This window comes from Poecilia reticulata, linkage group LG4, assembly GCF_000633615.1.
Source record: "Poecilia reticulata strain Guanapo linkage group LG4, Guppy_female_1.0+MT, whole genome shotgun sequence".
In the NCBI taxonomy this organism is placed as follows: domain Eukaryota; kingdom Metazoa; phylum Chordata; class Actinopteri; order Cyprinodontiformes; family Poeciliidae; genus Poecilia; species Poecilia reticulata.
Window position 1 is genome coordinate 3,554,302 of NC_024334.1, and position 11,969 is coordinate 3,566,270.

At 44.1% G+C, this 11,969-nt stretch overlaps 1 protein-coding gene across 3 annotated transcripts in view; it reads left to right on the plus strand.

Moving 5' to 3' along the window:
* comp (cartilage oligomeric matrix protein) overlaps positions 1-11,969 on the plus strand; it is a 25,310-nt gene that overhangs the window by 4,706 nt on the left and 8,635 nt on the right. Inside the window, exons 4-19 of one of the 3 annotated variants that reach the window (XM_008406323.2) lie at positions 270-418; positions 782-919; positions 2,158-2,235; positions 2,846-2,998; positions 3,077-3,181; positions 3,275-3,382; positions 3,459-3,618; positions 4,406-4,524; positions 6,100-6,152; positions 6,230-6,423; positions 7,086-7,264; positions 7,350-7,398; positions 8,367-8,563; positions 8,748-8,920; positions 9,969-10,108; positions 11,828-11,919. In XM_008406323.2, coding sequence (XP_008404545.1) covers positions 270-418; positions 782-919; positions 2,158-2,235; positions 2,846-2,998; positions 3,077-3,181; positions 3,275-3,382; positions 3,459-3,618; positions 4,406-4,524; positions 6,100-6,152; positions 6,230-6,423; positions 7,086-7,264; positions 7,350-7,398; positions 8,367-8,563; positions 8,748-8,920; positions 9,969-10,108; positions 11,828-11,886 — 2,054 coding nt within the window. In that variant the 3' untranslated portion in view covers positions 11,887-11,919. Of the gene's footprint in view, positions 1-269; positions 419-781; positions 920-2,157; positions 2,236-2,845; positions 2,999-3,076; positions 3,383-3,458; positions 3,619-4,405; positions 4,525-6,099; positions 6,153-6,229; positions 6,424-7,085; positions 7,265-7,349; positions 7,399-8,366; positions 8,564-8,747; positions 8,921-9,968; positions 10,109-11,827; positions 11,920-11,969 lie in introns of all 3 variants that reach the window. The other 2 variants (XR_533474.2, XM_008406322.2) reach the window with 2 other exon arrangements.

Genomic DNA, 11,969 nt, shown 5'->3' on the forward strand with positions numbered 1-11,969 from the left:
GTTGGTTGGTTGGCTGGTTGGTTGGTTGTGTGTTTGGTTGGTTGGTTGGTTGGTTGGTTGGCTGGCTGATTGGTTGGTTGTGTGTTTGGTTGGTTGTATGCTAGGCTGGTTGGTTGGTTGGTTGGTTGTGTGTTTGGTTGGTTGGTTAGCTGATTGGTTGGTTGTGTGTTTGGTTGGATGTATGCTAGGCTGGTTGGTTGGTTGTGTGTTTGGTTGGATGTTGGCTCCCCTCCCCAGCAGTAATGTTTACATCATGGCGGCTCTCCCAGGAATGGGGGGCATCCAGCCCGTCTCCCCCTGTGAGCCCAACCCCTGCCACCCTGGTGTGCGGTGCTCAGAGTCCCCTGAGGGCCCCCAGTGTGGCGCCTGCCCTGATGGCATGGAGGGTAACGGGACACGCTGCACGGATGTGGACGAGGTAGTTATGAGGAGCGGTGGAGAATCCTGAAACTGCTGCTGCACGAGTTACTCAACAGGTTGTTGCTAGGTAACCAGGAGTGAGCGAGTGAGCGAGTGAGTCAGTTGACTGCCTCAACCCTGCAGACAGATTATCTATAGATATTGATCACGTCTATTGCATTATATTGTTATTGATTTATTGTCCAGCCTTTGGACTGATGGTTAAACTGATAGATCTATGGAAACACGGATGGCCAAATAGATGGATGAAGGTTGAGAGAAGTTAAAGTATCAGAATATGTGAATATTGAGGAAAGAGACCAAAACCAACCATCTTCTTCCCTGAGTTGTTCATCTGTTTATTTATCGGTGCCGTTTCCAGTGCAAGGTGATGCCGTGCCACATGGGGGTCCGCTGCATCAACACGTCCCCTGGTTTCCGCTGCGGTTCCTGTCCTGCAGGATACACCGGACCTCAGGTCCAGGGGGTTGGACTCGCTTACGCCACTGCCAACAAACAGGTCAGGATCTGCTAAGTCCATAGCTTTCACACCCAACGCGGATTTAGATTTAAGTAGTTTATCTACATTTTTGTTCCATCTGTAAGTAATGTAACATTTTGGAGACCAGACCAGAATTTGAAGTCAAAGGTTAAGGGTGAAGAAGGACATTACATGGGGACACCGACGCAGCAGCTCAACTCTTTGGCGGTTTTCCTACTGGACTGTGACAGAGGTGACAAAGGGGAATAGGGGGAAGTCAATATTTTTGACTGGCCATCACAAAACTTTGATTATTAACGTACTCAGATACTACAACAGTCTGACTACACATGCGCTTACAAAGTATTAATAGTAGATATTATTAATCAACCTAAATTTTCTATTTTCCATCTGCAACGTAATGTTACGATTACAAGATCTCACCCCAAACTCCCTGCTACCTGTACCAGGGCTAGCATTGGTTTTAGCTGTCAAGCTGTCAACGTAACGCGCTGAATCTTAAATGTAGGTGTGATATCTAAAAGGAAAAGGGACGCAGTGCTTTGCTGCTACTTCTCAACACTACGGCAACAAGATAGGGTCAGGAAAAAGGTTTGATTAAGAAACACTAGCGAGGGGAAGTAGGTCAGCTATGCTAGCTTGACTATGACAACCTTAACATGTAGATGTGCAGCAGAGTTCAGTGTGTTTCAGTTCAGTTAAAATATTTTCCAAAGGCGATCCGAACACCAACTCTAACAGAAAATCAATAATCAGGTAAATTAGCTAATCAATCACCACTTTATTCAGATGATCACTTTTTAATTATCGTAAAATAAACATCAAGCCATAAAGCTGTAACCGACTGAATATTGAATTCTTTGTGTGTGAATTGTTTCCACGTTTTTTGGTGTTGGATCCCGATACGCTGGTGGAGCTGTTGCTAGCCAGTTGCTATGGCAACGAGTCTGATGTAGCATAGCGCCGCAGAGGACGAGAAAGAAAAGAATACCAGTGGTTTTGAGTTTTTCTTCAACCGTTTTTTTCACCGTAATTTTTCCCTTTGCATAATTTTCCCGTTGAACTACATTAAATTAATAATACCTCCGTCTCCAGGTTTCATTTAGTTAACCGAGTCGTTCTGCCGCAGCGGCGCGGCTCTGAATGAATCGTGTTTTTGCCCTCCAGCTTTGTTCACATGGGGGAAACTTACAAATGTAAACAATGACATACAACACGTCTATCCGAGTCGGTTTCTGAATGTTTTTCTGGTCAAGGTGTGCAGAGATATAGACGAGTGTGAAGGTTCCAGCAACGGCGGCTGTGTGGAAAACTCTGTCTGTCTGAACACTCCTGTGAGTAGAAATCACATTTCATATCAGTTTCCTGCAAATATGCAAAGTAGGTCATTAAAGGAAAGGATTTCAGATTTACTTTAATTCAACTTGCAGAACTTTACTGCACCTTTATAAATGTAAAGACTTTCTTATGTGAATCCAACCAAACAGAACCGTTACATAGTCATATGTATATACAGCTACATATTGTTACTGTATTTATTATATTGCTTTAATGTTATTTTTGTTTTATGTGACTTTGGGTGGAAATGAGGGCCTTGCTAAATCAGGTGTGTTTACGGTAATATTACATGTTCATTAATTCGCATTGTTCCTTTCAAATAAAATCAATGCAGGTAAAAAATACTGGAATCTGAAATCGACCGAACTATCAAGTTGTTTATTTTCACATTTTTCTCTCAGCTCAATAGATTAATTAGAGGTTATGTATGTTTATTTAACAGTTACAGCATCCATAGCGGTACGTGTCACTCATTTCACTAAAACCTGTCTCACCATCAGGGATGTGCACATTTTTGCTAAAGTGTTTGTTTTCTGGGGGTTTCCATACAGTAAACCGTTCAGTAGGACTGGACTCTTTGGGTTCTATGTTTCTGAATGTGCTCAGGGCTCGTTCAGATGCGGCCCCTGTAAGCCCGGCTACGTTGGGGACCAACGGCTTGGCTGCAGGCCCGAGAGAACCTGTGGGAACGGCCAGCCCAATCCCTGCCACGCCAGCGCCGACTGCATCGTCCACCGTGAAGGAACAATCGAATGTCAGGTGACGCATCCCGGCTTGTACTTTGGATGGCTGGTGAGTTTATGAAACAAGCTCCTAAATAATGTCTAAACTTCGCAGTGTGGAGTGGGATGGGCGGGTAACGGATACCTGTGTGCAACGGACACCGACATCGATGGTTTCCCTGACGAGAGGCTGGACTGTCCTGACCTGACCTGCAACAAGGCGAGTTTCCAAGATCACTACTGCTCAGTAAATCTGCCTCCCATAGTAGGTCAGTTTAGTGCAAGAAACTCTAACAAGAGTTTGCGTCTGCAGGATAACTGCCTCACCGTGCCGAACTCCGGCCAGGAGGACGCCGACAACGATGGGATTGGAGACGCCTGCGATGACGACGCGGATGGGGATGGGATCCCAAACACACAGGTTCACACACGAGCAGAAAGACCTTCAGGTTTTCTACTGGTTCGGTGAGAAAGAGACTAAATTTTATCGTCTGCAGGACAATTGCAAGCTGGTGCCCAACGTTGATCAGACAAACATCGATGAGGACGACTTTGGTGATGCGTGCGACAACTGCAGAGCGGTGAAAAACAATGACCAGAAGGACACGGATCTGGACAAACTTGGTGATGAGTGCGATGAAGATATGGATGGAGATGGTACGAATCCTGCCACCCCAAAAACAGAAATATAAAACAGAAAAACGGAAACTATAAGTCATTTGGGTGACATTTGGAAATAACAGCAATAAATTGGGATATTTAGCATAAAGAGGGAAAAAATGGAGGCTCATGTCATTTTCATGTTACATGTTTGTAAACTAAATATTTAATTAGCAAGCTAAATACTTAGCTATCTCAGAGAAAAATGTTTCATTTGGAACTAAATAGTCAGTTAGTCCAATAAATATTTGTGGAAATAAATATTTAACTGGCCAACGAAATATTTAGCTCCAAACTAAATTTTTAGTTAGAAAGCCAAGTAGTTAGTTAGCAAGATAAATATTTAGTTTACAAACAAAATATTTGGCTCCAATATTTAGATCCAGACTAAATATTTAGTTAGCAAATTAAATATTTAGTAAGCAAGTTAACTATTTAATGCCATAAATATTTATTGAGTTAGCGATTTATTTTGCTAGAAAACTATTTAGCTCTGAGCTAGCTAAATATTTAGCTTGCTGACTAAATATTCAATGTGAAGCTAAACATTTACATATTTAGTTTGAAATTGACGTTTATTAATAAATGAGCTAAATATTCATTCATTAATAAAAATATGGCTTTGAAAACTTACCTCCCAGAGTTCAGACAGGCTAATAACCCAATTTATTGATACTTTTGACTGTGTAACTTTACAAACAGCACCGAAGAAATCAAAAATATTTAATCAACAATTTAGAATTTAATTTTGTTTCATATTTACTGGTATTATTAAAATTGCCAGGAATCATAAATGTCATGGACAACTGCAAAAGGGTTCCCAATGTTGACCAGAAAGACAGAGACGGAGACAAAGTTGGAGACGCCTGCGACAGCTGTCCCTACGTTCCCAACCCGGACCAGGTGAAAAACGGCTTTTCCTCCATTTTATTATGACCTGCGTATCAACTGCGCTCTAAGGTTTTGTTCACACTGCAGCCTGAAGTGACCCAATTACGATTTTGTGACGTAATGCGACCTGTATCTGATCTTTTCATGGCAGTGTGAACAGCTCAGGTCGGATTCTTTTCAGAATGTGACCCATATCCGATACGTATCCGATTCAAATGCGACCATAACGTCCAGGTCGCATTCATCCGAACTGAACGTCACTGATTCTCAACAAATCTCATTATTCTGCTCCTGATACGCAAGTGGGAAGAAAAACAACAACCATGACGGATTATATGAGGATTAAGTTGTTAATTTGCTGCTCCGGTTGGACAACAACTTCAAATATGTAAGCTAAGCTCCACCGTTAGCCTCCATGTTTACTTCCGCAAACACTGAGCTCTTCTTCTTCTTTTTATGGCGGTTGGCAGAACACTGAGAACGCTGACGCTATAGCGCCCTCTACTGCGCATGCGGGACACTTCAGGTCGTTTGCCCATTTACACTGCAGAACACATACAGGTCGCATTTACTGGCAGTGAGAACGGCAAAAAAAATCTGAATTGAGTGACTTCAGGCTGCAGTGTGAACGTTGCCACTTCTGGGTGCGTTTCTGTCATGGTGGGGTAGTTATGGGTCCAACAGGGCCGCAGACAGGTAGACAGCTCACTACCCTTATTAATTATGCAACACACTGTGCTGCATACGCCAGATGTCCAGAAACATAAACCTGAAAACGCTGCGCTGACATGAAACTAGGAAAGACCAAATAAGGATCTGACAAAACAGGAAAGATTGAGATTTGGGAAGACTGAGTTGTCCCATTGAACTGACATCAGCACCATAATAAATTAGTAAAATAAAAGCTTTTTGGTGCCACAAAGCTCTTCTCACCAATAATATGTGCACACAGCTTCAGCCACTACAGCTGGAAACTAGAGATCAGACTGAAACCTGGGTTTAGTGATGAACTCTGACCTGAACCTTCAGAGCCACATAAAGACAGTTACAAAGTCGGCCTTTTATCACCTGCATTTCCAGGATTAGAGGACTGAATCAAACTAAACCAAAACCGCCACCCAGGTCTGTGTGTGGTGTTCTTACCATCAACGCATCAGTGAAGAGGTGCGTCAACAGCAATACGTCCAATATGTCCCAAGGTTTCAGGGACTCAGGAGAAATCCTGTCCACCTCTTAATCACTTCTCCCAAGTCGATGGACTCGTTTTGCCCTGAGTTCTCCAGTGGACATCATCATACTAAGTTGTCTACCAACAAGCCAAACAGCCTGGTGGAATCCCTTCTGATGGGTTTCCAGAACCTCCCAAAGGGCAAATGAAACTCCTTCACCACAGCTTTTCCAAATCCCAAGGTTTTCCTTCTACAGTCACAGGAGACACGGTCCTTCTTGCCTCCTGCACCTTATCAGTTGTTTCAGGAGTCTCCAGAGACAACCAGATGATCAATCCACCAGTGGATCATCTGGTTGCTGCCAGAACAGACCCTTACCCAGCTCTGCCACACCAACAACTCATGCCATGTTTCTCAGATGGATGCAGACAATGACTTGATTGGAGATCCATGTGACACCAACAAGGACAGGTAATGCTCGTGACCTCATCATCAACCATATTACCTGACAGAGTATTTCAGTGTGAGTTTTTTTAACTCGTCTCCAGTGATGGCGACGGACACCAAGACTCCCGGGACAACTGCCCAGCCGTCATCAACAGCTCTCAGCTGGACACAGACAAGGACGGAAAGGGGGACGAGTGTGATGACGACGACGACGATGACGGGATCCCTGACCTGCTGCCGCCTGGTCCCGACAACTGCCGTCTGGTGCCCAACCCTCTGCAGGAGGACTTGGATGGTGCGCAAGAAAACTCTGAAGTCAATTAGCATGTCACTATCAAGCTAATAAAGAAGCTACAGACCCAGAGCTACGATTGGCCACGATTGGTGTTTGATGAAATGCATCGCTCCCGATTCATCCTGACCAAAAACAACCAATCAGAGACAGGAGGAGGGGCTTAGCGCTGTCCATCAATCTCATGCACTCACTGCTAAATGTGCTAATGGTGGAGAAACAGCTTACCATAACAGCTATGCTAACCATCTTGAGCAGCTTAGCATAGAGTAAGGAAGGAAAGCAGTGCCACACGGATGTGTGACTGGCAGCGCTAAGCCCCTCCTCCTGCCTCTGATTGGTTGTTTCTTAGCACTGGGAGAAGGCAGAGAAGCTCATGCTGTCACAACATAGTGACAGTTCCAACAAATATGTAAAAATATATATATATTTTTTCTAAAAGCTACATACTGCAGCTTCAAGGAAGGTATGCATAGAGTGATGTGCATAAATCTGAGGCAGAGTGGGACGATATTCCATCACATTGGTGTGGAAGACTGAAAGTTACTGCTGCTAAAAAGAGTTTACATTATTTTCTGGGCGTAGATTTTACATTTTTTATCCTAAATGTCAATGAAAGAGGGTGCACTTTCTTTTCTTAGGACCCTCTGTGCTCCTTGTTGCAGGTGATGGTGTGGGCGATGTGTGTGAGAAGGATTTTGATAACGACACCATCATCGATCCCATCGATGCCTGTCCTGAAAATGCAGAAGTCACCCTTACGGACTTCAGGGAGTACCAGACGGTCGTGCTGGACCCGGAAGGAGACGCGCAGATAGACCCCAACTGGGTGGTGCTGAACCAGGCCAGGGAGCTTTAAACTGATTTCTTATTTACCAAATGATCTGTGGAGATAACATTTCTTTTAAAGTCCATTTTCCTGTGTGCAGGGAAGAGAAATCGTCCAGACTATGAACAGCGACCCGGGTTTGGCTGTTGGTAAGAACAGCATTTTTGGAAAATCTTTTGTTTTCCCAATGAAAGTGGCAAGTAAAGAAACCATAAACGTGATTTATCTATAAGAATTTAATAATTAACTTCAGTGGTGGGCACACTTACGCTAATCTGCTAATACGCTAATAGCAAACCTAACATTTCCATCACATTTGTTTAGGGGTAGCTAAGTTTATGCTTAGCTTGTTTAGCTTCCCCTAAATTTATATTTCTGGATAAAATCTAAAGTGCTGTTTGACTTAGTAGCTTTGTAAACTTTAGCTGATGCTAAAGCACTGAAGTTTAGCGTTTTAGCATTAGCTTTCAGCTGAGTAAAGTGTTGAACACTTATTGGGAACACAGCTTGTTTCAGCATTAGCTTCCACTAAACACCATGTTGTTGTAGCGCTTTAGCATCACCAAAGTTTCTGATTAGTGCTTTAGGGTTAGCACAACTAGCTTTTCAGTTAGCAGCACCACTGATTAACACTTCATTTGTATAAAAAAAGTACAGAGTTGGGTTTGTATGGTTGTATTTTCTAGGGCTGCACAGTGGCGCAGTTGGTAGAGCTGTTGCCTTGCAGCAAGAAGGTTCTGGGTTCAATTCCCGGCCCCGGTCTTTCTGCATGGAGTCTCCATGTTCTCCCTGTGCATGGTGGGTTTTCTCCAGGTACTCCGGTTTCCTCCCACAGTCCAAAAACATGACTGTCAGGTTAATTGGCCTCTCCAAATTGCCCCTAGGTGTGAGTGTGTGTGCATGGTTGTGTGTCCTGTGTGTCTCTGTGTTGCCCTGCGACAGATTGGCGACCTGTCCGGGGTGACCCTGCCTCTCGCCCGAAACGATAGCTGGAGATAGGCACCGGCGGCCCTCCCGACCCCACTAGGGGACAAGATGGATGGATGAATGGATGGTTGTATTTTCTCTCATTCTGTCTGTCAGATCCTTTTCTAAACATTCTCACAAATGCCTCCAGGCTACACGGCGTTCAGCGGCGTGGATTTTGAAGGGACGTTTCATGTAAACACGGTAACGGACGACGACTACGCCGGGTTTATCTTCGGCTACCAGGACAGCTCCAGCTTCTACGTGGTGATGTGGAAGCAGGTGGAGCAGATCTACTGGCAGGCGAACCCGTTCAGAGCCGTGGCACAGCAAGGCATCCAGCTCAAGGTACCTGTGCCTCCCATCACATGAAGAACGTTTCTGATTACAACACTAAAGTCTCAGCTAGAGAAACGCATCAAGTCGCATTGATTACTGCAACAAATGAGGCTCTAAAAGAAGAGAATCATTTTTGTTGCTCAAACAGATTAAATAAATAAACTGTTTGCTTCCTCTTCCTGTTTGTGATCAGGCGGTGAAGTCGAGCACAGGTCCAGGTGAGAACCTGAGGAACGCCCTGTGGCACACCGGAGACACCGGAGACCAGGTGAAGCTCCTGTGGAAAGATCCTCGCAACGTGGGCTGGAAGGACAAAACTTCGTACCGCTGGTTCCTCCAGCACCGACCCGCTGATGGCTACATCAGGTACCGGCTGGGCTCAACGCAGGAACGGGAATTTTTCACTGTTTTAGACGTTTCTCAAATAAAAACTGAAAAACCACCAACAAAAGTTAGCTAGCTAAACCTAAAGCATGAATTGTAAACACTAGCTCCACTAATGCTAAAGCAGTACGGTAGTTAGCATAAGCTAATAAGCTAAATTCATCATTGTTATAGCGCCCTCAACAGGGTCCAACTCGATACTGAACACCTTTCTGTGCGTTTTGTGCTTGAGGAAGTGATTCTTTTGAACAGATCTTTCACTCATGGATTCAGTTTTCAGTTGTTGCGTTTTGCTAACTAGTGAGGCTCTCAAAACAATTCATATGTGTGAATTTTGTTATTAATGCAAGTGTTGTTTTCTTCTATCCATTTGTTGATTGTTTGTTGCTTTTTAAGTTTCTTACAAATAAAAAAAGAAAACGTGAGAAGAGGAAACCGAAAGACTGCATCATTTCCATCCATCCATCCATTTTCTTACACCCTTGTCCCTCAGTGGGGTCAGGAGGTGCTGGTTCCTCTCCAGCTAACGGTCCGGGCGAGAGGCGGGGTCACCTGGACAGGTCGCCTGTCTGTCGCAGGGCAACACAGAGACACAACCATGCACACACACACTCACACCTAGGGGCAATTTAGAGAGGCCAATTAACCTGACAGTCATGTTTTTGGACTGTGGGAGGAAACCGGAGTACCTGGAGAAAACCCACCATGCACAGGGAGAACATGGAGACTCCATGCAGAAAGACCGAACCCAGAACCTTCTTGCTGCAAGGCAACAGCTCTACCAACTGCACCACTGTGCAGCTCCGACTGCATAATTTTCACCATGTTATTCATACACTTGTATTTGTAATTGCTCCAAACTTAATATTTAATTCACAAACTAGTCAGTGTTATGTATCTTTATAGGTATAGATGTCAGAAATTATTTGTACCACCTTTCCTTGCTAGTTGCTGACGAGAAGTTTTAATTTCCTGTAAAATAGAAGTAACTCCACTGAGGTCATTTTACCTGCTTCTGCTGTTGCTGCAGGGTCCGTTTCTATGAGGGCCCTCAGATGGTGGCGGACACCGGCGTCATCATAGACGCCACGATGAGAGGCGGCCGGCTGGGCGTCTTCTGCTTCTCCCAGGAGAACATCATCTGGGCCAACCTGCGGTACCGCTGCAACGGTGAGCTGGAGGGTTTTACACCTTTTCCATCTGTTTTAGGCATTTTCCACAAGAAAAAGAAATAAAAAAATCTGACTCACAGCTGGGCTGCACAGTGGCGCAGTTGGTAGAGCTGTTGCCTTGCAGCAAGAAGGTTCTGGGTTCGATTCCCAGTCTTTCTGCATGGAGTCTCCATGTTCTCCCTGTGCATGGTGGGCTTTCTCCGGGTACTCCGGTTTCCTCCCACAGTCCAAAAACATGACTGTCAGGTTAATTGGCCTCTCCAAATTGCCCCTAGGTGTGAGTGTGTGTGGGGTTGTGTGTCTCTGTGTTGCCCTGCGACAGACTGGCAACCTGTCCAGGGTGACCCCGCCTCTCGCCCGAAACGTTGGCTGGAGATGGGCACCAGCAACCCTCCTGACCCCACTGAGGGAAAAAGGGTGCAAGAAAATGGATGGATGGATGGATGGATGGATGTTCACAGCTTCTGCACGTAGAGTTGTTTAATATACAGATCTCATGTAAAGTCGTGAACTTGTGTAACTGGCAGCCATCTTGGATGCTTTTGAACCTTGGTTCTGATTGGCTGGTTGGGTTTCCGGGCGGATAATTTTAGGTTTTTTAAGTTTTTATGTTATTTTTTTTTTCCCCCCTGTGTGTTTTTAGATAATTAATAAAGTGAATGACGAAAAAGAAGCGAGAGCTGAAAAGAAAATCCATCTTTACAGGCAGTTGCTATGACAACAATAAACGAGCCACAAGCTCAGAAAAAACTAGCTCTAGCCTCGTTCCTAACTTATAAATAATAATTAACTGTTACTCGATCACAATATTTGAGTACTCTACCGACCTCTGTGTAATACTAATATATACAGTAATATTTACTGTAGTACTTACTGCCGAACTAGCTAAGTCAGCTGAGCTAATGTAGCTTTTATCCGCTAGCTAAGACGGACATGTAGCCTGCTACAGCAGAACCTTGTAAAATCACCTGAAATGTTCGTACTTCTTTTTTAAAAAGCCGTTAAGACATTGATTGTATCCGGTCGCGAAGCTCCTGCATGTTTACGCACTCTTCATATTCAGTAGTAAATGAATTATACAGTAATCTGAAATCGGAGGCAGCTTGTCCACGTCGTCTGACGTGTTTTCCTTCTTCGTCTCATAACGGTTGATCCCGACAGCAGCCATTTTGTTCATGCATCTTTCAGGGTCCATATAATGTATTTTTGTTGGGCTTGAGGTACTTGAGGGTCAATTCCAATGTTTTTCTGATCAGTGCTGGTTACAAAAAGCAGAAACTATCCACTTAGGTTTACAATCGCGGCTATTTATGAGTTAGAATTAATGTATTCTGGTGAAACTGAACGGGATTTATTGATCTGGTTATGCTCAAGTGCGGTGTTTTCGAAGCGCAATGAGTGCTGTTCTTTAGAAAATTGTTTTGAAACATAATTTTCACATGCAACATTAAACATACTTGCGTCAAATGGGATTTATAGTAAAGTTTTGCAAACGGTTTTTTCACGCAAGTAGCATTTTTCAACAGGCATCGACACAGCCACCTACAATTTGGAAACACCTGCGGTGCGCATAGGTTTCAATCAGTTGATTTAGCCACCAGTTGATCCGTAACACCGGTTCAGACTATGCATCTGCAGTTAGATCAAGTTAAAGCTTTAAAATAAGCAAAAATGATCATCTCACCTTGACCTGACATTGTCTTTTGAATCTTTTCAGACACTCTTCCTGGGGATTTTGACACCTACAGAACCCAGCAGGTCCAGCTGGTGGCCTGAGGACTGAAAACAAACACTTTCAGGAAACATCATGTTGAGACGCTTTACCAAGGTCGAGAAAGAGTCACACGCTGTTAGACAAA